The following is a 27,005-nucleotide window of genomic DNA, read 5'->3' on the forward strand; positions in this document are numbered from 1 at the left end:
GCTACTGAAACAAATACAAAATAATTGGTGATAATATAGGTAAGGGGTGTATCTGCTCTATAATCCTACCACCCCATAGTGATACGTGATCTGAAGCAACAAAAAAAAGTTAATGTTCCTATTAAACTTTTCAGCCTTCTGGAAGATCGCCATGGAAGGTCCTCCTGACACGCCGTATGAGAATGGAGTGTTTGAGCTCTACTGCCAGTTTGGTCCTGACTATCCTGTGAAACCTCCTCTGGTCCGCTTCGTCACACGTGTATCCTCAATATTAACACATCAGTTACAGACATGAACGCACGCTGATATTAATTGAAAGTACAGTAATTTAAGTTGATGGCAAAAGCTTACAATATTGAAAACGATCTAACACAGAACTTGTAGCAATTCAAATTAATCTTTCTTAACATAAGCAAAGATACATCACTGCAACATCAACAGCGTGGGCCGAATCTGCCACAATATATTTGACCGTAACTACAACGCCCAAATCACCATGAGAGAAATCCTGGATGCCATATATGGACTGCTCATCATCCCTGAGCCTGAAGACCCCCTGGACAGGTTGTTTTTAAGACTTTGATTTAAAATGGATGTTTTTTTTATCACCTTTCATACACAAAGTCAATTGACAGTGCTTTCTTTGCATAAAAAGGCAATTTAAATGTGGCAAGGACATTTTGGAAATGCATGCTTTTTATATGTTATGTTGGTAACTGTATAGTCCTTTAATAATGCATTTAAAATGAATATTTATTTATCTTTCCCTTTGGAAGCATTTTGGCAGAGGACTTCATGACCAGCCGTGATAGATACGATCAAGCAGCCAAGGACAACACCGAAAAAAATGCCGGGACCTCACTTGAAGATGTGGAGAAGGTGATGAGTTATTAATTTGAGTGAAATTATGATATGGACTTGTTGTAGGTCATTGAACAAATTAACTTATTTTCATTCTGTCCTCTTATTCATTGAAAGAAACTGGTGGGTCAAACTCCTGATGATACACCCCGACATCTGATCTGTCCACTGACCAAGAAGATGTTTAGGGACCCTGTGCAAACAAAATATGGAGATGTATACGAACGAAAGGCCGTTGAGAAATACCTCAAAAAGTAAGGTCTCCCCCCACCCCCAAGAAATGTCTCGCTGGTAGAATTGTCTTGTATTCTTAGTTATTGAACATTGTTTTTCAGGCATGGAACGCATGATCCCATTGCTGGCAAAAGCCGACTTCTCAGAAGAACTGACATTAAACCAGACCAAGACATGAAGAAAATGGTGAAGAAGCACCGTTCCTATCAAATTGGAACCTGGGTGTAGAAGGAGAGCGGAATGGTGGATCTGAGGGTATAGGCCAAACACTGGACAGTGTTGGCGGGTAACCTCACATTAACACATTAACACTTGTTCCATCATGATGTGAGGGATTTCTATTTCAGTTAAGTTCTTCATTACCAGTTAGGGGTTCTTTTTCATCCCATCACATCACAAGTGAAACCTGTGTGAAACTTTACTTTACACTATAACATTTTCTACCATTACTGCCTTTTGCACTGAACTTGATGTAAATGATGTGGCGAGCTGCACACAAACAATCATGTCATGCATGTTTGAATTTAGTTTTTTTCTTCTTTTTTAATGTACTTTAAATTGCTTTAAAAGGTAACACTAAACATGCCAGAATTCCAGAATTGTCCCTTAAGGGGATTATGATCAAAGATTTTCAGTACTGCAGCAATATTTCGTAAGATAATTTGTTCATGGTTCTTGTTATGGTGTATGTTAAAATCAAATAAGCATGCAATACCAGCATTATATTATTTTATAATAATTGATTAATGATACATTACACTATTTTTCGATTTGTCTTTTAAATCTGCCAAAAAACATGGCAAAAAACATGGATGTTTATCTTTCCTGTTGAAATAGTCTGCCTCGATAGCATAAGCATAATTCACTATTCTATTCAAAAGGGCGTCATAAAGGTATTATTTTTATGATGGATTTGGCAATATTGCATTTTATGTATACTTCAACCTGTGATTTTCCAGTCCCTATTAAAATATAAAAACAATATAAGCTCTTGGATCCATCCTATTTTAATGTTTCATTGTGATCGGTGTATGAAATAAAGTTGATATGCTTCAGTAGGCCTACATGTATGTGTGCACATTGGACAGGCCTGTCCAGGACAGGCTTCAGACGTGCCTCCTCAGGAGACTTGGCTCAGATCTGAACCCATTTGATTTGGCGTTAGGAACCTGTTGCAACCACATGCCCTTGCTGACGTCGACCCCAGGCAGGGTTTGAATCCACAACCTTCCGCCTGAAAGGCATATGCTAGTCTAACCACTACACTAGAGTGATGATTGATTGAAGAGAAAAACTCTCCATACCAGAGAAGGCAGTCATCAGATCATCACCAGTGTTGGAAAAGTTACTCTAAAACGGTAATTCATATATTACCTATTAACTACTATAGTTACTACTATAGTTATGTATTATTTATTATTATTTACTGTATTACTTTCCTTTTCTTCCCCCAGTAATTGCATCTTTTGTCCCCAAAAGTGTCACACTACCCAGTTTGTTCAGGACGGTTTAAGGCCTGCCTTTCTAGGGTACAATGTAACCTGGCAGCGCGGCGCAGGTTCGAGTCCCGATCCAGGCGGCCTTTGCTGCATGTCTGCCCTACAAAGCCAGAAAAAATGGGCCAATAATGGGTTTAAAAGTGTTTCAACTGGTCAGCCAAATGAGATAAATAAGTGATCTTACACTAACTGTAAATATGTTCTTGAGAGGTAATTGTTTATCCCACAAAATCACAAAGGCTAATTTGACCTTTGGCATACACAAATCGGTGTGTCCAAAAACGTAGTTACTGCACTTTGGGTTTGCACCATCCAATCAATAAAGGCATAAAAAGCCCCAAAATAAATTATACGTCAGATGTACTCGAGGGGTTTCTTGCTGTGCTCAAGGGCGCATACATATACTCAAGGAGTTAATATGCTGCATTACTATGTGGGTGTATTCAGTGTGTGCAAGACCCACATGTCATTCTCTGAAGTGGCAGTCAGCTGACCAATTGTGCGGGGTATTTAAGCTCACCTAGACTGCTTGCTTCTTCCTGCCTTCCTTCTGCATATGGTTCCTGGTTGTTATGTGATGTTTGCTCCCAACGCCACCCCAGCACCACCGGTGGGCTCTGCTATTTCTGTTCCCCATGGGGGGTTGTTATTGTATATCTACTCTCCCTGATCTTGATGTTTAATGATGGTGTTTAATTGTGCCGAGCAGGGAGAAAAATGCTGAACGCCAATAGCATATATCATATGCACACTTGTATTCTCATTCTATCTATTCGTGATCTGACTGAAATCTGTATAGTAACACACACACACACACACACACACACACACTTTCACTACCAATAGCCAATGGGTCTATCTACAGTAGAAAGAGATTGTTTGTTGATGAAAGTTGAAGAAAAGCTGCTTGGAAAATAGTTTATTTAAAAATGAATCAATGTATAGGCCTATAGAACTTTGCAACTTTAAAAACAAGCATATTATTCTTCCTGGCAGATCCTACAGTAGGCTTGGGCATTCCCCCTCTCAACACAAAGTTAAGTTTCATTTTCCTGGGATATTTGCTTGTAGTTCAGCTCCACCTAGTGTCTTTCTGTTTTAAACAAGAGCTTGGGAAATCACATAACCCAGTAGCAAGAAAGCTTATAGGACAACTTTAGTTTTTTTCAACCGAGGTTCATATTTTGGGTTATTAGAGAAAGTAAAAGATGAGTATTATTATTATTTTTTATTTGCTGCATTCTTCATTTGAGCGTTTTTAGCTATTTTTTTTAGCAAGCCACACCCCTATTGCCCTTGGAAACAGAAACCTAAATGATTACACTTTGTGAGCAGCACATTACGATGCAAGGTGATCGAGTTTCTTGATTACATTGATTTACTGTAAAATGATATGTATTTACATTTCTGTTACTGTATGACACTGTAATGTTAAAGGTCATAAAGGTTATTGTTATTGTTTATCCCTCTGGCAGCTACAAAGATAACAATGATTTGCCTTTTTTCAGATGGCTACCATAATATACAACCTACTTGAAAGGCACAGACTGGAGTCTTATTACAACCAATTGATTACGTTTGGTGTGAAAGATGAGCGAGACTTCATTGATAGTGTAACAGATGAAGATTTAAACAACATGGGTAAGATTATTGGATATAAATGGCCTAGACTAAATTGTACATATGAGTCAATAACTGTAGTGAAAAAAATAAGCCCTATCTCTTCATATGTTTTTAAGAAATTAACTGTGTGCATTTTAACAACAAAAACTTATAGTTGTATTTATTTTTTACTGCAGTGCTAAAGAGAAATGTTCATATCTTAAGTTAAAAGTTGTAAATGTACTGTAGGCTATATGAAATTAATAGCTTAGACAAGTAACAAGTTATCTAAAAGTCTGTCAGTCCGTACCCTGTACGTCCCTGCAGTAACGAGTCGAACAAACAATTTGTGTTCAGTGTACGCTATGCTCTTAGCCTGGCGCAGCCAGACTTCATCCGCCCCTAATGCCCCGATGCGGATTATAGCCTACGCAGTTCAGCGCAGTGGTATAGCTATTAGTATCGCAACGCGAGGCTACTATGCTCTAGCCTTCGGGACATCTGGCGTATGTATTTTGCTAACCAATAACACATAACAGTGTAGAGGCGCCGTCGCTCCAAATTTGGTGACTTCCTACGCCCACTACAATGTTACAAACCCCACCACACATTAGGGCAGTCAATCTAAGCTAAAAAGGGGTGTGACCCAAAATAATTTGTAATCGTTCAAGTTTTTTTTTATGATCCTCCTTAGGGTCATCCAAATAACATTAAAAATTGTAAATTAAATAATTAGTCGATCATGGTAAATTCAGGGGTTGAAATTTGGGGTACCATTAACAACCATTATATGGCAACATTTTCAAAATGTCATTATGCTTTAAGTAGCATGTGACGTGTTTTTCATGATAGCACCGAAGTCTGACGTCACTTTCAGTAGAGGGCACCAACACACAGGTTCATGTCTTTTTGAGTGGTGTAAACCACTCCTACAACTGGCTTTGTTAGTTTACGTGTCTGTTCGTACCAAAAAATGAGCATGGTTGCTATGGTCACCCAGTTCACACGGGTGTGATTTCATTACGTCAGACATTACGTCAGACCACAGCTGATCAGTCTATATAAGACCTTACACCACTCAGTTCACACGGGTGTGATTTTTTTATTTGCATTGAAATCTCCATTGGGTGTTTTTAGGTCGCTTCATATAAGAACTGTGTTTGAAAAATAAACCGACCACCCCGGCCTTTCTGTCAGGGGAGTGGCTGTGCGTCGTTAATGATGTCCATTCATATTTGATACAGCCAGTTTCTGGAGAAAATGGAATTAATGTGGCCGCAAAAGCCTTGAAACTACATATGAAGGCAATGCCGCTGCTAATATACGTCACGCACAGCTGTCAACACATTGCGTTCCTGAGATTCCTCGTTGACGTAAGCTCAGCTGGTGGTGACTCGACTCGTACTAACCACGAAACATTAAATATCAATAAAATAAAAATAAACGTAATTGACATTCAGTTTCTGTTGTGCGACGGACAGATGCAGCCACCCGCATACCCGGAAATGTAGTCTCTGGGTTGTTTGACTCGTTTCTAACGCTTATTTTGTTACTCTTTGGGTATATTTGTACATTTCCACCTTCAGTCGATGCTTCATATCCATATGAGTGAAAAGGCCGGGGTGATCGGTTTATTTTTCAAACACAGTTCTTATATGAGGCGATCTAAAATCCCCCTATGGAGATTACAATGCAAATAAAAAGTACATGAACCTGTGGACTGACGCCCTCTACTGACAGTAGAGGGCAGTGACATCAGGACTTTGGTGCTCTATACACTGACATAATCAGCGCCTCAAACTGTGACTCCGCCCACCCCCTGGGGAAGTTGTGAGTGACTCTAGAAAACTAGGGGTTTTTCATGATTCATTTCAATCATCATCATCATCCATTCCAAGCAAGTTTTGCACAAAAACTCCTTGGGCTAAAAACAGCTATAGCCATTCATCACAAATGATGAGATCAGCACATTTTGGTGGCTATGGACTAATTAGTGTAAAATTATTAAGCAAAAGCATATCAGATAGAAAGTAGAAGAGGAACCCTTTCTACTAATGACATTATTGCCTTTTACATTTTAAATACATATTTCCAGGCTTTACCCAAGTGGAGAAGAATCGTTTTTTTAAAATGAGAAACGAAATTGGAAGATTCAGAGCCCCGGAGAACCCGTTGCAAATGGAGTCATTTTGCATCCAGTACAGATACCACCATTGTCCTGAACCAAAATGTATCAGGGGTGAGTAAATGGCATCCACGGAAGCCTATCTTTTAAACGGTAGCTTTGCATGAGCATAACCAGCTGTTGAATGTTCTTTGTGACAAAGGTTCTATGTTCTTGTTAGTTCGCATGAACTATTTATTTCTATTCTTTAAAATGATTTCATTGTGATGCATTATAAAATGATCAATCTGGGAACCCATATTATTCCATATCATTACTGTATATGAGTGATATGATATAGATATTTGTTGTGGAAATGCCCTCATGTTAGTGTGGTTATACTAATTTCTACTTAGATATGGACCCTGCACAAAACACAATTGAAGATCTGATGTTAAGGATCTGCCACCATGAACACGTTGGAAATTCAAAAGGTGTCTGCCTATACACAGTTGATGGGATGCCATTGACTGATGACCCTTTCTTCAACACATGTAAGAATGGCTTGACCTTACATTTGAATAACTTTAATATTGCTAATGATGTTATTTTATTATTATTATTTTTGTAAGGATCAAAGATTAGTCTGGCACATCTGACCTCTTGAAGGTATCAAAGAGAAGTAGAACCACACACTATAGCTCCCTTTGCCAAAACATTGGCAATACTAATCTTTGTATGAAATGATACTGTCTGAAGGCTACCTACTAAATAAAACATTCTTAAAGGATCATACCGTAGCCTAGTTCGGTATGTTTAATCCACTAGAGCCAATCCACTAGAGCCAATATGCCCACGTGGGGTTCCCTCAGTCCTTGTCACTTTTAAGCCCTTATATGGTTATGATAGGGCCAATAGACAATATGCAGTATAATTGACAATAAAGTAACATGTGCTGATTTCTTTCAATGAACATTTCTAATCTACAGGGACCTTAAAAGACAGACACATTGAAAATGGAGCAGAGTTGTATGCAATATTTACACCAAAGCATAACCTAAAGCAATCCCCTGCAATGCAAAGGCTAGAAGCTCCTCAAGTCTTGGGTGAAGGAGAAGATACTGTTCGATGCCACGTGATGCTGAGGGTGAGCTGAACGATTTAATGGTGATGATGTGACTAGTGATGCTGAGGGTGAGCTGAACGATTTAATGGTGATAATGTGACTAGTGATGCTGAGGGTGAGCTGAACGATTTAATGGTGATAATGTGACTAGTGATGCTGAGGGTGAGCTGAACGATTTAATGGTGATGATGTGACTAGTGATGCTGAGGGTGAGCTGAACGATTTAATGGTGATGATGTGACTAATCGAAATGTTATACTGTTTAACAACTTATACTTCTACTGTCATTATTTAAGTAAGTAAACCGCTGGGGACGCTAGGGGGCGTGTTCTCTCCTCCGTGTCATCAGTGCCCATACCTGAGGCGGGGTTGGCGAAAGGGCCTTTCTGTGTGGAATTTTCATGTTCTCCCTGTGTCCCCTAGGGTATGTACCCTCACAACAAAATGCAGTAATCCTGGTCTCTACACTTAGACTAATCATTGGTTAGACCAGTCATTAGTCCTACAACCTATCTCAAACCCTAACCCTAACCTCCCACGGGGCAGCACACCTAAACCCAACCTTAACCCTCTCCCAACCCTTAACGCACCCCACACCGACCTTAATTCGGTCGTCTATACCCCTCACCAACCTTATGTCTAACCAATGCTATGTCCAACCAAAGGATGCCTCCCGGCCAGCTGGGGTGCCTGATGGAGGGGAAAGGAACTGGTCGGAATAACGTGTTCCTTCCACACGATATGTCCGGCCGGGAAAACTCCCCACTGTCAGGTGAAAAGAAGCAGCTTGGACTCTTCATGCATAGAAGGAAGCATGAGGTCAGTCCGCTGCCCCCCCAGGTTGGATTACATTAGATAATGACACTGGGTGAAAAAATGGGTGAGTTGTATGCATGTTACATGCATGTAGAAAAGACAAACCCAGTGTGGGAGGCCATAGAACATCAGCACTGTCTCCTTTCCCATATTCTCTCTCTCTCTCTCTCTCTCTCTCTGAGGAAGAATAAGGTGCATGTGTTGGGGTCGGTTGATCCCTTAGTGATGGCAAAGGGGATAATGGCAGCTCGCATTAAAGTAGAGAATGCCTACTACAGTCTGGCGGGGGACAGTGGGGGTGTTTGTACAGGTGTGGTGTGTAGGAGAGGCATTATGCACGGTCACTATTGACAGCACCTTACAAGTTTTATTTGTCTTATGTGATTTTAAATGTCATAATATATAGGTGGTTATAATCATCTGGCTGTCATGTTTATCATTAAAAAGATTTAATAAAGAGGTCTTGAAAATCAAAGAAATCTAGCTCTCTCTCTCTCTCTGTCACTTGTGTGTGTGGGCTCCAATGTGCTTGGTGCCACAGGCACTGGTTACAGAACCTATCATCGCTCATCGTGTGGATGCTCAAATAATTATTGTTAGTTATAGTTGTCGTGCTTGGTGCGAACAGCTCTTAACTCACCACATTTCATCATAGGGAAACTTTGAGATCAAAGTGGACTTGGCAAGTGACACGATCAACAACTTGAGACTCAAACTTGCAAATGAAAGTGGAATCCCATCTCATGTTCTCCATTACAGGTAATTTAAAATCATTGCCATAAAGCATGAAAATCATTAAATAAGTATGCCTATACATTACCTACTGTATAATGGAAACACAGATTAAATAACACTACCAAAATCCTATGACTCGTAAAAACAGAAGCAATATATATTTAAAAGCAAATATGGCAATGTCTCAATTAAAATTGTTTAATTATACAAGGATATTTTATACAAGAAAGTTGACCCCAACTGGCTGCACTAACAAGGTGGTTGCAATAAAATATTTACATTTATACATACATTTTTATTTCATGTTTGTGAATGTGCAAAACTGAATGAAAAAAGGTTTGTCCCATTCTAGTTGACTATAGTTTATAGGCTACCTTGTGATGTTTGTACAGTTTCTAGCCTAACCTTTTTCTGTGGAGGGATATACAGTAGAAATACAAATTAAATTAGTGTGATTTTATAAATAGGATACTACTTAACTACTATATACTTTCCCCCCTTTTTATTCAGTGGTGAACATACCAGTAGTGAAGAGACACTGCAAAGTTGTGGTGTCTCTGAGGAGTCCACGGTGTACTTTACTTTGTCCACATTTTGCGGAGAGACTCCAGAGACCAATGAAGTCTTCATCAATGATGTTGTACCATCAGTCCAGCAAACACAGAAAGGACTGAGTGTGTTCTTCTCCTCACTTTATGCAATTGTAAGAGTACCATTGTGTCTTATTATTTTTTTGCCAATATACTGTATAGTTTTTGTCCTTTCAAATAATCATTTAACTCCTGATGTGTTTCTTCTCATTAACATCAAGTCTTTCCTAGCAAAATAGCAAAGTTACTAGGTAGAGCAGGTCGTCCAATTATCCGTAGGTCAGTGGTTCGAATCCCGGCTCTTCCTGTCCACATGTCAAAGTGTCCTTGGGCAAGACACTGAACCCTATATTGCCTCCAATGAGTCGGTCTAGCTTGCCAGTTGCCACCATTGGTGTGTGAATGTGGGAAGTGAGGACGCTGGCGTTCGCCACTTCACTTCCCACTGTATGAATGAATTAATGGACCATTGTATAAAGCGCTTTGAGCACTTGGAAAAGTGCTATAAAAATGCAATCCATTATAAGTAACATGCAAATGTAGCATGTTTATGCTATGTTTTTATTTCTGTTTTTTTCTTTTTTTTTAAGAAAACGCGAGATTCTGGAGAAGGATTCAAGAAAGTGGTTGCATGCATACGAAGTAGGGCTGACCCAAAAAAATCGATTAATCGACGATCGATCGATATGCACGGGAATCGATCTTGAAATAAAAAATCGAATAGTCATTTTTTTTAAAAAGCGGCCGCTTTTGGTCCGCGAGCCGGCCCCATTTGGTCCGCGAGCCATACTGCATGCTGGCGCCTCGCAGACCTCGCAACGCCTCCTCCCCTCTCCCCCCTCACTCAAGTACGCCCCGCACCAATCCGATACCACATTTTATTTAATCACGTGATGCGCGCAGCACGGTGAGACGGGGCCGCCGGTATTGAAAACGCGCATCCAGCCATAGGTGTGAACGGCTTTGCCGACGTGCGAATGGGGGACAATTTAAAACAAAGGCGGCTTGCTGTAGTTTGCGACTAACATAAATTTGCGCCGTGGGTGGAACGGGTGGAAAAGTTTGGTTACATTTTAAAATACAAGAGGGGAGCTAAATGCACTGCAGTGATCCAACTATTGCAACTTCAACGGGGGGGAGAGAGGGAGAGAGAGAGAGAGAGAGAGAGAGAGAGAGTCGCGTTAGAGAGTTGCGTTAGAGAGAGAGAGGCAGAGAGAGAGAGATGCAGAGAGAGAGAGAGAGAGAGAGAGAGGAGGGGGTCACGTTAGCAACAGGCTAAGCTCACAGCATATCGGTACGTTCGTTCTATAAACGGTAGATCCGCTCCCGTTTGGGGGCTGCTCCCAGCCCCTAAACGGTAGCGATCTACCCTTTAATAGAACGAACGTACGGTGCATTTGTTGCATGAAGCGTAGATCTGCGAGCTCGCAGCACGTCATGTCACAAACCGAAACAGCTCTCATTTGGTTTTGTCATTTTCCTCCCTCCGCAGTTAGACTGCTGATCTGTGCTGAGTGCTCTCGTTAGTTTTATTGTCCGTGGCCATGAAAAGTGCGTTCTCTCCCGAAGTTTGTTTGTTAGTTGCGGCCGCACAGGGCCTCACGGAGTCGCAGACGGCATTTTTTTATTAGTTGAAATGGAACGGCTCCTCTCTCTCTCTCTCTCTCTCTCTCTCTCTCTCTCTCTACCAATATTATACTGCCATGTCTTAATACAGTGTTGCTTTTTACAAATACAATAAGCAAATGAAGAAGGTTGATCACAAAGTTAGTGTGCTACTTTGATGGGAATGCGACGCGATTAAGAATACCTGCCTGGGTGCTGTGCGAACAGTGAATCATTATATAGTTTCTTACCTTGTTGTGGCTCGTGCTGGTTTGAAAAAAGAAGAATTATAGGCATAATCCAATTATAATCCAAGGTTTGTTTGTCTGGAGGATGGAGATCCAACACTATGTCATATTATTAAAGTAGGCTAAGTAAACTTTAAGAAGAGCTGGTCAGTGAGAAGCTGCTCCGCTCGGCTAATTGATCTGACCTATATTTGCGCAACTGACTGGCATTTGGCAGCACCTCGCTGCTGTCATAAAGCCTCGATTAAATGACGTTTTATTTCACTTAATTTTACGGCAAGATCAGGAAAATGCCTTTCCTTTACACTTGCGTGTGCTGTTTCCACGAAGCCTCTGAGTTTATTTCAATTATAAATGCAAAATGCTGTTCGTCCTGTGCTGCTTTGGATTATATATTTTTTTATTTGAGAGGTAATGCCTGTGTCAGGCAGTTTTATTTAATGTTGACTTGTTACGGTCGGATGTTTATTGGGTCAAAGCAACAATTGTTGCTTATTGTTAAATAAAATAATTGAGACCAATCCAAGCATGCGTTTCTCTCTGCTATATCGTTGTTTTATTTATTTTACACCGGGGCTCCACCGGGCGCGTCAGCGTCGCGTCTCCGTCACAGTCAGGGAATGTTCCCTTTTTAATCAATGAAGGGTGGCTCCACTGCCCGCGTTGCGTGACATTATCGCGTGCATTAAAATTGAACCGGTGCGTTTTTTGACCTACGCGACGGAGACGCACCCCCCCCCCCCCCCCCCCCCCCCCCCCCCGTCGGATGACGAAGCGTCGACGATCGATCGCTATTCGTTTCGAAGCGTCGATCATCAAAAGCGTGATCGAAGGTCAGCCCTAATACGAAGACTCACTGGATGCAACCCTCTGGCTCAAAGTCTGTACCAGTTGCTCTGCAGGAATGAGCTTCTGTCCTGGACACAGAAGGTAAACTATGAACTAAACTACTATAGCGCCACCATGAGGCAGCTTTTCACATTTGTTACCTAAAACTGCACCGATCTGCGTGAAACGTTGCATGCACACTCCCTAGAGGCCAAGGACAAACCTTTGACCTGCATTTTCCGCATCTGCCTTTTATAGCGCCACCAGGAGGCCGACTTTTGTAAAACTCCTCCAGATTCTGTCCAAAAATCTCACAAATCGTTACACAGTATCTCTATGGTCATGTGCTCAAGTCGGATCTGTCCGATATTTCATATTCCATCCTAATTGGCTATAATTGGCTTTCACAGTTTGCAAGATTGCCCCGTTTTGAACAAAAGCCTCAAATCATGAACACAGCATACAATTTACGTGAAATCTTTCACACATTTTCTTACTAGGCTGAGGAATATAACATTGGCCTGTTATAGCGCCAACAAAAGGGTTGATTTTTGCAAAACACATTTTTGGAACAAAATGCCTCAAATCATCCAATTGCCATCAAAGGCAAACATGTTTATATTACTCCTAAACATTTTGCCAAACATCTCACACAGTCCTATCCTCCTGGTGGAGACCTGTGCCCAGAAGGGCACTTTTTCTAGTTCATTCTACTTTTATATGTACTGTAGGACTCTTAATATTTATTGAATGGAATCATTTTTATACAGTGGTTCTTTAGTTTGCATTCATAATGGGGAAATATGTTTCCTCCTTTAGATTGCCATTGTTGAAGGCTTGTACACACTCTTTAGAGAACTTTTGCCTGCACTGGGAGAAAAAAGAGGTGACAAGATCATTGAGGACCTTGACGTCTTTGAGAATTCAACGTTCTGCTGGGCCTATCTTATCTCTGAAGCAGAGGTATGTAAAGATTCCACCTGTGGTGGTGAGCGTTTAAATACCTGATAGTGCTGCTGAGTCTGATAAAAAGATACGCTGTATGTTTTTCTATGCAACTACAAAACAAATGTTAAAGTATCCCTCATTACATGTTAGTTTTCTTCATGGTTTCATCACAGCACCCATGCTGAGACAATATGCGTAATGAACTCATTGGTTTTGAGGTATTTGTTTAACAAATCTCATGCACTTTATAGTCACTAGTGTAACTATTTTGCATGGTGGTGCATGTCGAGGCAAGTCTACCCAAGTGATTCAATTGTTCAATTCAATGGTTGTTTGCAACTACATGCATCTACCGTCTACAAGCGTCTACCCACAATCATTTGGTTGCAAGGAGTTGTATGATGACCCACTGGTGTGGTTTGGGCTTTAGTCATTGTTGAAGTTCATAAATATCACTAAGTCTCTCTCTTCTCTTCCACATATCGCTACTGACCGAGAGATAGAGACACCATCGTCCATGTCTAATTAATCCAGCATACATGTATAAACGTGACATGATTTTGAGCACACTCGTAGCAGTGATCTTATGCCAAGTAAGATCTTTATACTCTCTTGTTCTGGCAGAAAGAAACATCAGAACATGAGAACTACGCACCAATGGATCCTAGATCACAGGAAGGCGTACGTTTCAGTGACCCAGTCAGAGTACCTGGCGTACCAGGTGTCTTTGAAAGATCATATGTCCTCCAGAAAATCAAAGGTAAATGCAACTCTTGCCCAACATGATGGCTTTTTATGGACGGCCAAAATATTCAGTAGAATAGTAAATCATCATGACTATATTTTATACTAGACATCATGGCAAGACATTCTTGAAATGACAATCTGCATACAGAGCTAAAAATAAATGGTGTATTGCAATTACGTAATATTATGATATCAAAGACAATGTAAAAAATAAAATACAAATACAGCAGCAGTGACATTACATCGTGGAGGTTGTCCAAAAGAGGTTAGACATTTGGGTCATGTATCCTCAATAAAGGGAACCAAATATGAATGTACTGTATGTTTCCACAAACTACCAATACAGTAATTATGTAAATGAAAATGAAAAACAAAACTTTTATCACTAACATACTGTACATATTTTGTCATGAACATTCTTGCTATTAAAGATTAATTTCAGTGCAATTATATTTTGTTTAGATGGAGAGAAACTTCCAAACTGCAGAGAGAAACTGAGAGAAACGTCACTGAAGAGAGCAACGGACATTGAGAAGATTTTACTCAGTGTGCCTCCATTCTTCAGAACATACCATCTTTGGATTGACCATGCCAATGTGCCAGGTCAAAAGTAAGTGTGTGTGTGCGTGCGTGCGTGCGTGCGTGCGCGCGATGACTACATTTTTTAATTGTATTGCATGAAGTGTGCATTCAGTGTACTTACTGCATTTCTAGTAACCATTGGTGTTGAATTGAAGCTTTCAGATTGAAATTGAGAAGACCTTTGGCAGTATGACAGAAGGAATAAAACCGTTCCCTCATCTGATGGTGACTCCACCACTACTTCTGAAGGATGTCGGACTGGATGGGCCACGACTTGTTCTACTTAGTGAAGGTACCTTTGAAGAGGGACACACAAATGAGAGCATTAAGGGAAACATCATCAGCAGCATACAAATGGCATATGTATATACTGCATAGTGCATATGTAATAATCATTATGAGTACTCTTTGAAACCAACCCAATAAATGATTGTTAGCCATAAGGGTCTGTTGAACACGTTTTTCCTCCCTGGTAGATGAACTTGGCGTTTATGTGGGTAAAGACAAAGGAGCCCCTGAGATGATCAAAGTGTTTAGTTGTCTAAGTGGTGAAGTAAAAACTGTGGATGTCAACGTGCTGGCAGCCAAGTGAGTATTCCTTTATTCTTTTTGTAGTGAGACAGTTTGTTTGGGTCTGATGTCATGGTGTCACAGTCACATTTGGGTGTAGCTGCAGTGGGAACTCTATGTATGATGATATCTCTATCTATGGTTATGTCTGAGTCATTGCGACGGGCCCGCCCGCACAATTTAAATATAGGATAGGATGCCATATATGAGGACAATTTTGTATTCAGAACTCTGTACACAGACTGTGGCGCAGGAGGTAGAGCAGGTCGTCCAATGATCCATGGGTCGGCGGCTCGAATCCTGGCTCCTCCTGTCTACATGTCGAAGTGTCCTTGGGCAAGACACTGAACCCCAAATTACTCCAGATGTGCTGGTTGGTACCTTGCATGGCTTCCGCCGCAATCGGTGTATGAATGGGTGAATGTAATGCACAATCTATGTAAAGCGCCTTGGATAAAGGCGCAATATAAATGCACCATTAGCTTTGGAGTCATGTGATCAAGATGTAAGTCAGATGTTCAAATTCCATTCTAATTGGCTATGACTGCCTTTCAAAGTTTGCGAGCCCTGGGTAAACTCTGGTGTTTTTGACCATGTTTTTGTTTTGATCAAGATCAAGATCTTCTATTTTTGTACTGTTTTGTTTTTGTATACAAAGTACTGGAGACAGCAGAGTGGACCATAATACATTTGTCACAAGCAGGACTCCAAAAGAGGCAATTCTGGTAATGTTTACAATATTTGTCTTTTGCGGATTAATTTCTTGTACTATAGTATATTATTGTCAATATTGAGTATAAAAATTGCGATGTTGCCTGATATGTTTTGATCGGGATGTGGGAATCACATGGCTACAAATTGCAAGACACGTTTTAGTTATAGACAAATTCAGAAACGGGTCTCATGGTCGCAGCTTACGTATTTCCTGTAGGCGGACTCGACATAGCTGCGGGGTTTAAACCCTCACCAGGCGCACCTCTTCTACTACAGTGAACGGTAGAGTGACTGATGTTAGTCTGCCTCAAACGTTACTCTTTTACCTGCTTTTTACTAACACTACAAAGATGCCCAGAACATCGAGATGAACCCGTTTAGTTTATAGTACAGGAAATATATGGAAATACAGGGTCAACCTCAAAAAAACAAACTCAGCTGATTTTGCATCTTCAATATATCCTGAATAACAGAAACAAAGTTGCCTGGAATTGTCTGAGGGGAAAGTGTTGAAAATGGCCTGTACAGTATGGCCACCATTGACATCCTATTATAAGGCAATATTTTCTAAATTTCCTTATGCTTTGAGTAGCATGTGACATATCAAACTAGGGGGTTTTCATGATGCTGAAACCATTCCAAGCATTAGTTTTGCACAAAAACACTCATTGGGCTAGATTTTGCCATAGCAACTTGCTCAGTGATGATGTCAGCACATTACATTATTACTGGACTATTATCCAATAATAATGGCTGCTCCAACAGTAGTGGCAACAATCCCAAAAAATATCCACCGCGGGGTCTGAGACCAGAGCCATTGAGTAATGGTTGAGACGAAGCAGTGAAAGGTCCTGAAAGATACATAACGTCAGTCTTACCCAATACCCAATCTTTCTGTTTTATGAACACAAGGCTGCCGTACTTTATACCTCATACCTTAAATGCTTAGTAAGAGGTATAAAGTACAGCAGCCATGTGTTCATAAAACAGAAAGATTGGGTATTGGGTAAGAAGGTTATGTATCTTTCAGGACCTTTCACTGCTTCGTCTCAACCATTACTCAATGGCTCTGGTCTCAGACCCCGCGGTGGATATTGTGACGTTCCGTTTTTTTTTTAATGTTGCCACTACTGTTGGAGCAGCCATAAACTAAACAGGTTCATCTCGATGTTTTGGGCATCTTTGTAATGTTAGTGTTAGTAAAAAGCAGGTAAAAGAGTAACGTTTGACTTGAGGCAGATTAACATCAGTCACTCTACCGTTCACTGTAGTAGAAGAGGTGCGCCTGGTGAGAGTTTAAACCCCGCAGCTATGTTGAGTCTGCCTACAGGAAATACGTAAGCTGCGACCATGAGACCCGTTTCTGAATTTGTCTATTGACATGCTTCACATTTTTCCTCATAATAAAAAAGACACTTTTTGTCCATGTTCTTTTTCATCTCATTTCATTAGGTACTAGTGGATGCAAGCGGCTCTATGAATCAGAACTGTTATGGAAGTGTGGATATCAAGAGGATTGATGCAGTAAAAGTGCTCTTTGATAACTTTGCCACACGGACCATGGCTTATGATTTCCATCATGTAATCGGCCTTGTGAAGTTTGACTCAGAAGTGAAAACCCTCCACACATTCACAGAAACTCTGGAATAATTCAAGGTACTACTCGTATTACTGACTTCACACATCCTATTTTCTTGGGGTATAAATAAAATAGATTCAAGATTAAGGCACATATAAGTAAAACTGCCTGCCAGTGCTAGTATTGTATTTAAAGATGGAGTGCTGTGATTCTTTTCCTCCTAAAACAAGATTTTTGTGTAGAGAAAGTGTTAAAATTATGTTTTTGTGTATGTTAAATAAACATCTATTGGCAAGGCCGCGGGAAGATATTTACAGTAGGAGGTGCCACCAGTTCATTAATTGGGCCTGGTTTGCCTGGTGGGTGGTGATCCACCTGAACTGAAACCGCACCCACAGCTGTTGTTGTATGTTAAAGAGGGAGGCGTTAGGGAAGGGGATGTTATTGTGATGTCACTATATCACTGTCATTTCGATTTGGCCTTTTGACCTGGGCCTCGATTGGGCCTTTTGAGAAACCAAAAATACACAGGGAAGACATAGTTCAATATTCTAACCACACCTGGGGGTCTATTAGAGTAATGTTAACTCCATAGACACATACAAAACAGAAAAAGTACTTAATACTTACAACTACTATAATTAGTTAGCAGGGAGGGAAAGTTTATAAGGCATCATGAACCTGTTATACAGTACTATTACTGTGAAACTTCGCTATCCGGTAAAAATGAGAGGCTGGTGATTCCATGTACTGTATATTGGAGGAATCATGTGGGTGTGTACACCAACCCAGGTCAACAGTTGGAGTAGGCACTGAATACTGGACACGTCTTGGCCCAGTAATCTGGAACCTTTTGTTGAGAATCGTGGGCAACGGAGGGGCATCATTCACAAATTCATAAATACTACAGAGGCAGAGAATTCTAACATAAATTGTTAAGGGTTTTAGGGTTAGGGAAGAATTAAAGAATACATGGTGGCTGTTTGGTCAATGAGCTAAGAAAATCAAATTGGTAAACATGTCACAACATCAATACCATATGCCGCCTAAATAATTGGCTGACTGAATTACATGTGCAAAAGTACTAAAAGGCTTGTTTGTTTGTGAGAGGACTCGAGGAGTAGAGATCCCAATTAAAATAAATCCTGGACTTTATTGTGCTTTTATTAGGGATGCACCGATGTATCGGCCACATATCAGTATATCGGCCGAGTTGGTTTTGGTGCCCAGAAATACCAGGTGCCCACTGTGTTTTGGTATTTGTGAGGTGTCCAGAAGGTTTAGGTGCCCACTGATACCTGTATTCGACAGCAGTTTTCAAGTGGGAGAAAAATAAAAATTTGCTATAACATTTGTGGGATACATTTATAGGATCACATTCACAGTCTTCAAGCAATGAGAGGCACCAACCTCTACGATGCTCTACAACATGGAGTGTCTGAGTTGGAAAAAGTCAAGATGAAGTTCAGTGATTGCAGACTTCGCATCATATGTCTTACAGATGGAAGTGATGTTGGGTAAATTTACTGTAACAGCATGTCAGTAGTTATAGTATTGTTAGTATTGAGAAAAAAAAATCAGTGTTGCCTTTGATGTGTTTTCATGTTTTACTGGGATAAAGGAAATGCGTGACATGATCATCTGCCCATAGATCACAGACCAAGCCAGTTGATGTTGTTGAAAGGCTGATAAACGCTAACATCATTGTGGATGCAATCCTTCTTGGAGATGTGAAGAATAACATGTTGCATGGAATTAGCAATGCAACAGGTACCGAGCATTCAGCATGCATGCTATTTTCACACTTGTATCTATATCTATGTGTAGAACTAAGGGAGCCTATCTCACATCTGAATGTGGTTTCAGGTGGTTGCTGTTTCAAACCAAAGACTAGCATCGACGGCCTGAAGCTGTTTGAGATTGAGACGGTTCTTTCTCTGGAGATGAGGAAACCCAAAGAGAAACTCAATCCATCTACCCTCACTAAAGTTTGTCACACAACACAGAATTAGATGTATGACAGGATTACCAGTAAACTGTAACTAGTTGTTTGTTCATTCATTTTAATAGGGAGGTTTTCCAATTATGTTATTTAAGAAAGGGGGTGACTTGACTTACTTAATCCTCTTTACCCTGTCGAGGGGCATAGGGCGTCCACCAGAGCTCTCCATCTCACTCTCTTCTGAGCCTGCGCTTTTGCTTCCTGCCAGAACATTCCAATGTCCTTTAGGTCCTGGAGAGTGGAACGTCTCCAGGCGTTTCTTGGCCTACCCTGTTTCCTCTTCCCCTGTGGGTTGTAGTCCAGGGCCCAGGGCTCCAGACTAATTTTTTCACAGGTAGCACTGGTGCCACCTACCTTTTCATTTGGTAGCGCCACCACAAATTAGGTAGCACCATTTTTTTCTTTGTATAGCGTGGTATTAATACATGATCTTATCATGCCCCCACATCGGGCGCCATTTATTTATGTAGTGGTTTCCACCATTAAAGGTTTGAATCATAAAACCCCCTACAAAGGTCACTGTGTAAAAAACAGCAACCTACCTGGTTATACTTCAAAACACTGTAGATGGTTTCAACCCACCACAAAGTCACTCAGTCAATAAAGGCAATATTTATATTCCACACACAGAAAGTCAGTTTAAGGTTTTGTGTTGAAAATTAAATGCAGTCCAAACCTTTTGGATTAATAAAGTGACAATTTGTACAATATCTCCATTACCATTATCCAAATTAATTCCTTATTATAATATTTCTACATTTTGGAAAAAATCTTTTGCAATGTGAAATGCCACCAAATTCTTAATCCTTTTCCTTTTGAATATTGGAAAAGTTTCGGAATGCTCTCAGAGCCTGCATATCTCCGCGTGCTGAAAATAGCTGATCTACAAGCTCACAACGCGTCGCGGACGCGACGTGTTGTGAGCTTGTAGATCAGCTATTTTCACGTATGGTATGGACACATAGGCTACCTCCTCGATGCAAACATAACAAGCTTTGGAAGCTATTTTTCGTGGCACATGTTTAATCAAACAACACGTTTACTAAGTTTCACTCAGTGTTTGGGTCGGGAGTCGGCTGTCTGTGTAGATCATGACTGATCATCATGCAGTTAGATATGCGCGCTGCGCGCTCCAGTGAAATTGTACAGCTGAGAAAGATTAGTTAATTTGTGTCGGATAAGCTGCGTTCAGACCTGAATATATATTCGCCTCGGTTCGTCCAGTTTGTACCGCGGCAGGTCGCGCCGCGCCCGTTTGCGCAATTCTCGTCTTTGAATTGACTTTGTATGTAATCGCGCCGCTCTGACCATCCAAGTCTGAAGGGCTTATTTGTGGGTTTTCGTGAACGATCGTTCTTTGAACACTGGGCGTCAGGCGAACGTCCAATGTTTTCAATCAATGGAACGGGCAAGCACTGCGGGATGTTTTTTTTTCCTCCACTCATCCTTCCAGCAAGTCCCACCTGTGCGACCTCATTCAATTTTAAGTATCACCCTTAATAAATTAAGTCGCATATGCGACCTAATAGGTCGCACGCTGGAGCCCTGCCAGGGCCTGTCTTGTGGTGTTATCTGTGTCCTTTAGTTTAGTTTAGTTTATTTGTACATAATAACAACAATATGGTAAAATAAAATAAATACAGAAAGCAAATATTTCAATAAGAAACCAGATTAGTTACATACATGATGTGCTGGAAGTGCCAAAAAAGGGGCTTATCGAGTGGCCTTCCTATAGAAGTTACCAGTTGAGCTTAAATAACAGAAATAAAATATATGAATAATATTGGTAAGCCTAAAGATTTAAAAAAATAATGATAATGAAAAAAGAAAAAATATTCGAATAATATCAAATAATAACATGACTAGGGTGTGTTGCCCAAGCTTATTAATACAAATTGCAGTAATTGTCTCTTAAAAGAACTGAGACTAGTACAGACTCTGATATGAGACGGTAAGTTGTTCCAAAAGGGTGGTCCTCTGAACTTGATTGAAAATTGGGCCGATGTTGTCCTGAAGAAAGCTGAATGAAGATCAATGGATGCTCTGGTGTAATGATTATGAATTTCGTTATTAAAATGGCATACATTTTGAAAACAGGCTGGGAGTAGTTTATTAATTGATTGGAATAAAACAAAATGCATATTTGAAGTTTGTTTATATCAAAAATGGGAAGAATTTTCAAAGACTGAAACAGAGGAGTGGAACTGGTGAATTTGCTAGAAAAAGTAATCATTTTGATAAAACGTTCTGGGATAAAAGTCTGGGCTTTCTAAGGGTGTGGCCCTCCAAGTTTGCGCTCTATAATTTTTAGCCCTGCAGTTGAAAAATGTTCCAGTAATTTGTCGGTTCAAGTAATTGAACGTGGTGGCTTATCACATTATAATAATGACGTTATTGATTATCATTTACAGAGTATTTTAAGAAGCCTCTTTGCCAGTCGTGGATATGATGAATTCCCAGAAACTTCACTGCCAAAGGAGTTGGACAACAAAGTGACAATGACAGAGAAGTAAATTATGGAATAAATCATATTGAAGAAATTGCTCTAAATATGAATCACGTTTTTAACATGTATATATATATAATTATTATTTGTATTATATATTTTTGGAGGATCGTGTATGAGAGTCGGTCTACTTTCTCTTTGCTTTGTCCTGAAAAGTTTATTTTACAGATATTAGAAAATCATACATTCATTCCAGATATTAGAAATTCATACATTCATTCCCCCATCAAGTCTCCTCTCCCTCCCCCAACACACAGTCCCCCAACACACAGTGCTCTACACAACCATTACAATTTTAACAAAGGTTTACTGTTTTCATGTAGTGCTCTGAAAAAGAAGATTCAGGAGTGTAAGAGTGGGCGTTTCATGGAGAAGGACAAACGCATCATGGAGGAGTTGAAGAGTCTGCATTGTGATCCCCATCCATTTTTCTCTATCTTTCCATCAGAGTCAGACTTCAGTAAGTGGCCACAATAGTTTCTCATGTAACTTTGGTAACTGATCAGAGAATTGGTCACCGAGTTATGGCCATTTGAAGTGTTAAACACTGCTGTAGTGGCCCATATGTGTGCATTTATTTATTTTTGTATGTGCATGTGACTAATCTCATGCCAGACCCCTGAACAGTGTTTATGGCAAGTTTGGTGCCACAAATTGAGGTTTGAACTGAAACCTTGCCCAAATATGAAACCTTGCCCCTGGGGCGGCAGTGGGTCAGGGGTAGAGTGACCGGAAGATGGCACCCGCAAGTTTTCCAGTTAGAACCCAGGCTCCCCAGAGTTAGTGTCGAAGTGTCCTTGAGCAAGACTCTGAACCCCTAATTGCTCCCAATGTGCAGGTTGGTGCCTTGCATGGTTTCCTCCGCCATCGGTGTGTGAATGTGTGTGAATGGGTGAATGTAATGCACAATCTCTGTAATAGAGCCTTGGATAAAGGCGCTATATAAATGCATCATTTACCTTTTAAATATGGAGATGACTGGCATATTATACTGGCCACATGACATTCAAGATATATTAAATATTCAGCAGTCAACCTTTAATTTTCCTTTTAAACTTTTCAGCCTTCTGGAAGCTGGCCATGGAAGGTCCTCCTGACACTCCGTATGAGAAAGGAGTCTTTGAGCTCTACTGCCAGTTTGGTCCTGACTATCCTGTGAAACCTCCTCTGGTCCGCTTCGTCACACGTGTATCCTCATTATTACACACCACTTACAGACATGAATGACCATTAATATTGATATACTGTGATGCATACATTTGTTTAATCTTAAGTTGATATCATATGACAATATTGAAAACAATATATAATATATATAATTCAAAAGATGTTTTCTTAACATAAGCAAAGATACATCACTGCAACATCAACAGCGTGGGCCGCATTTGCCACAATATATTTGACCGTAACTACAACGCCCAAATCACCATGAGAGAAATCCTGGATGCCATGTAAGGACTGCTCATCGCCCCCGAGCCTGAAGACCCCCTGGACAGGTTGTTTTTAAGACTTTGATTTAAAATGTAATCATGGCCAAATGGCCAATGGATGTTTATTTAACATACACAAGTAACAAAGCTGTTGTGGCAGTCTGACACACACACACACAGACCTCTGTATCGTTCCAATTTCAGTTGCCCTCTGAGTGGCGGGCGGGTGGTGTTACAGCGTGACACACACACAGACAGACAGACAGTTTTGGCCAGCTTCTATAGTTACTGCTCACTTCGTTCGCAATGACTTCGTTCGCAACAAAGTCAATTGACAGAGCTTTACATAAGGCGTAAAGGCAATTTAAGGGGAAAGGAAATTAAGGAAATGCATGCTTGATTGTGATGATTATGTTGGTAACTGTATATTCCTTTAATAATGCATTTAAAATTAATATGTATCTTTCCCTTTGGAAGCATTTTGGCGGAGGACTTCATGACCAGCCGTGATAGATACGATCAAGCAGCCATGGACGATACAGAAAAAAATGCCGGGACCTCAATTGATGACGTGGAGAAGGTGATGAGTTATTTATTTTAGTGAAATTATGACATGGATTTGTCATTGAACAACTTACCTACTAAACGTAACTAAATTATTTTCATTCTGTCCTATAGAAACTGGTGGGTCAAACTCCGGATGCTCCACCCCGACATCTGATCTGTCCACTGACCAAGAAGATGTTTAGGGACCCTGTGAAAACAAAATATGGAGATGTATACGAACGAAAGGCCATTGAGAAACACCTCAAAACGTAAGGTCTCCCCCCCACCCACAAGAAATGTCTCACTAGTAGAATTGTCTTGTATTCTTACTTATGTTATTTATGTATTGCTTTTTCAGGCATGGAAATCATGATCCCATTGCTGGCAAAAGCCGTCTCCTCAGAAAAACTGACATTAAACCAGACAAAGACATGAAGAAAATGGCGAAGGAGCACCGTTCCTATCAAATTGAAACCTATGTGTAGAAGGAAAGTGGAATGGTGGAATTGGGGCTATAGAGCGGCGCAGTCCCGCCCCCTTTCATGACGACGAGAGACCCGGAAAATAATTCCCCGTTCATTTTCCTCATAGACTTTACAAAAAGTATTTATTTAAAGACGTTTACGCCGCGGACAAAGCCAACTCGAGTTGTGACAAATCATGACAATAAACACAATGTTTTGGGCCGATCAAATAATTAGAAAGAAGAAAAAGGCAGGTTACAACACTTTATGTTTTGTTTTCAACAAACAATCATTGCACGGTTAATATGTCATGCATATTTGAATTTAGTTTAAAATGTCCAGGGACTATTTTTGGCTTTGACCTTTCAAATCAATATATTTTAAATTGCATTAAAAGCTAACACTAAGCATGGCAGAATTCCAGAATTGTCCTTTAAGGGGACTATGATCAAAGATTTTCAGTACTGCAGCAATATTCTTAAGAAAACTTGTTCATGGTTCGTGTTATGGTGTATGTTACAATGAAGAGATAATAGCTTACACTATCTCTTCTTTTTCTTTCTGTTTAAATTTAGCATGGTATGACGTCAGTGCGCGCTGAAGAGATCTTGGGTTTTGTGACTCTTGTAATACTTTAACGAAATAACCATTGCTCAAACAATGCATCTCTGATCAGTTTGGTACTTGATCTTTAATTCAATCTTTAAGAGGTTCGGACGTTTATCTTTCCTGTTGAAATAGTCTGCCAATATGAATGTGTTCAGCCTTGATAGCATAAGCATAATTCACTATTCTATTCAAAAGGGCGTCATAAAGGTATTATTTTTATGATGGATTTGGCAATATTGCATTTTATGGCCCTCATTTATCAATTGAGTGTAAATTCTGCCCCAAATTCGAGTGTAGGTTTCGTAGTACACCCACGTCACGTCGGCATTTATAAAGTGATCGCAAACAGCTGATCCTTCCTAATTTAATTCCTAGCAGTAATAAATGTGACGGCTGAAATCAATCTGGCACGCCCTATGAAATCAAGCCTCGCCCTCGTTTTTGCGACATGAACTGCAATACGACCTGGTGGAAACCATCGTTAAAGGGAAAAAAAAGTTTCACTCGCTTGCCTAAGTTGCCTTGCTGCCCCCTCCCATACACACACACACACACAGAGACGCACGCACGCACACGCAACTTGTATCTTAAATAAATAAACCTGCGCATGAATTAAATAAAGCTGTAGGACTACCCTGTCTGTTTCTCCTCTCGCTTCGCTTCCCTTGCACGCACATATCGCAATTTGCAAGCAACTGTCACTGTGTTGTTAGTTGTATATTAAATTATTAAAGTCTTTATTCATTTAATATACAACAAGATATATTAGTGAACGAACCATGAATTATATAACAAATAGGCGCGCACACACGCTGCTGTTTTGCAAGGTGCATCCCCTGTCCTGTCTATCTGTCTCTCTCTATCACTGTGGTCCGTCCGTGACACCGTGACCAATTGACCATGCACATTCGACAGTCTATTTAAATTGCCTCGCTGTCAACTGTGAATTATATGAATATTGCAGCCAAAACCGTAGCCTCATGTGGCACTGGACAGTGGTGGTGGTGGACTGGTGGTGGGCTGCAGGCTGGCTTAGCCTATACTATCTCCGATGCGTTCCCACTTGCACGGCACATTTGGCATTCGAGCGACGCGTCGGGTTAATTAAACGAGGAGGAGATTGCACATACTGTAACTCCAGAAAGACATCGGCCTGCTGTAGATTAGGCTACAGTAGGCTACCCAAGTTGGGACTCTCCGCAGCTGCAGCGCTGCACTATACTCTCCAACGTCCCGTCATGGAAATATTTCAGCACAGACAGCCCAAATCCTCGCATGTATGCGCTCATCATGCAAAACACTGTTTAAATGGCTTACGCATCTAACTTGCAACATTGTTTTTAAATGCGCGATTTTAATTGCTTGCTTGTAAAGTTGGAAATCTCCTACTAATTTCATATGACACAAAGACACATTGTTGATGTATTCCTTTACTTTTTTTTTTCTTTTTTACATTTAGCCCATATACATACCTATACAGTTTTAAATAAACATTTTAGGAGTGAATACATATGTTTCGATGCCTGTGACAGCCTCTCAGCTGGTCAAACAATGCTGCTCCGCTGTTCTACGACAGAAAAACAGGTGAGGACAAAGCGTACGACAGCTCCCGACCAGACGTGATTTTTGTCTTGGCACAAGTTCAAATTCAAGCTTTGGCACAAATCGTAAATGCCGAAAATTGCGGTAATTTCGGCGTACACCCATATTTTGGCGTACGCACGGTTTATAAATGAGGGTGTAGTAAATTGAGTGTGATAATAGGTGGATATATATACCAGGCAGGTTATGCAAAAAGAGGCAGTCCAGGCAATGTCCTTTCTTTCCAATTTAGAGTTTATTACAGGACATCAATAAGCATTCCAAATCGTGACTAACCAGGAAAATGTTCTCTGAGAAGCAAAGTACGGAGGAAAATGAGGTGCTTATATACGGGGTGTCTATTCACATGCACTAAATGCATGTGACCATGTGAGTGTGTGTGTGTGTGTGTGTGTGTGTGTGTGTGTCCATTACCAATACGTAACCAAGGCTGTAACTAAGGAAGGTCTCAAGATAAT

General features: G+C 40.5%; 3 protein-coding genes and 1 long non-coding RNA gene across 6 annotated transcripts in view; all 4 read left to right on the plus strand.

Moving 5' to 3' along the window:
• Positions 1–295, plus strand: part of LOC306912972 (uncharacterized protein) — a gene marked incomplete at its 3' end in the record, with an annotated part of 19,066 nt that extends 18,771 nt beyond the window's left edge. Inside the window, exon 22 of the mRNA XM_079489460.1 lies at positions 135–295. Within this exon, the coding sequence (XP_079345586.1) occupies positions 135–295 (161 nt within the window). The remainder of the gene's footprint in view (positions 1–134) is intronic.
• LOC306927772 (uncharacterized protein) lies at positions 221–25,388 on the plus strand. Of its 3 annotated transcripts, none has more exons than XM_079507624.1 (5): positions 221–259; positions 419–564; positions 777–879; positions 24,005–24,141; positions 24,231–25,388. In XM_079507624.1, the coding sequence occupies exons 2-5, from the start codon at positions 497–499 to the stop codon at positions 24,355–24,357; spliced, it is 435 nt and encodes a 144-aa protein (XP_079363750.1). In that variant the 5' UTR covers positions 221–259; positions 419–496; the 3' UTR covers positions 24,358–25,388. The 3 variants fall into 3 exon arrangements, 2 of the variants coding, with proteins under 2 accessions (XP_079363750.1, XP_079363751.1); XM_079507625.1 differs by lacking the exons at positions 24,005–24,141; positions 24,231–25,388 and adding exons at positions 979–1,115; positions 1,197–1,809; XR_013790579.1 differs by lacking the exons at positions 221–259; positions 419–564; positions 777–879 and adding an exon at positions 23,802–23,906.
• Positions 12,267–13,954, plus strand: LOC306923328. Its single transcript, XR_013790037.1, has 3 exons — positions 12,267–12,350; positions 13,068–13,211; positions 13,821–13,954. It is a non-coding gene; the product is annotated as an uncharacterized lncRNA (long non-coding RNA).
• LOC306926575 (uncharacterized protein) lies at positions 14,464–23,123 on the plus strand (the record flags this gene model as incomplete). The annotated part of the gene is made up of 11 exons (XM_079505929.1): positions 14,464–14,553; positions 14,681–14,817; positions 15,002–15,113; positions 15,754–15,820; positions 17,262–17,390; positions 18,760–18,905; positions 19,040–19,158; positions 19,255–19,376; positions 21,802–21,899; positions 22,220–22,356; positions 22,960–23,123. Exons 2-11 carry the CDS (start codon positions 14,715–14,717, stop codon positions 23,121–23,123), a joined length of 1,197 nt encoding a protein of 398 aa, XP_079362055.1. The 5' UTR covers positions 14,464–14,553; positions 14,681–14,714.
• Positions 25,389–27,005: the final 1,617 nt, after the last annotated feature.

The sequence above is a fragment of the Electrona antarctica genome (genome assembly GCF_951216825.1).
Source record: "Electrona antarctica genome assembly, chromosome: 1".
NCBI lineage: Eukaryota > Metazoa > Chordata > Actinopteri > Myctophiformes > Myctophidae > Electrona > Electrona antarctica.

Coding starts and splice junctions, on each gene's coding strand:
- LOC306927772 (XM_079507624.1), top strand. CDS start 497: ATGAGAGAAATCCTGGATGCCATATATGGACTGCTCATCATCCCTGAG. Junction 565..776: donor CCTGAAGACCCCCTGGACAG/GTTGTTTTTAAG, acceptor TCCCTTTGGAAG/CATTTTGGCAGAGGACTTCA. Junction 880..24,004: donor CACTTGAAGATGTGGAGAAG/GTGATGAGTTAT, acceptor TCTGTCCTATAG/AAACTGGTGGGTCAAACTCC.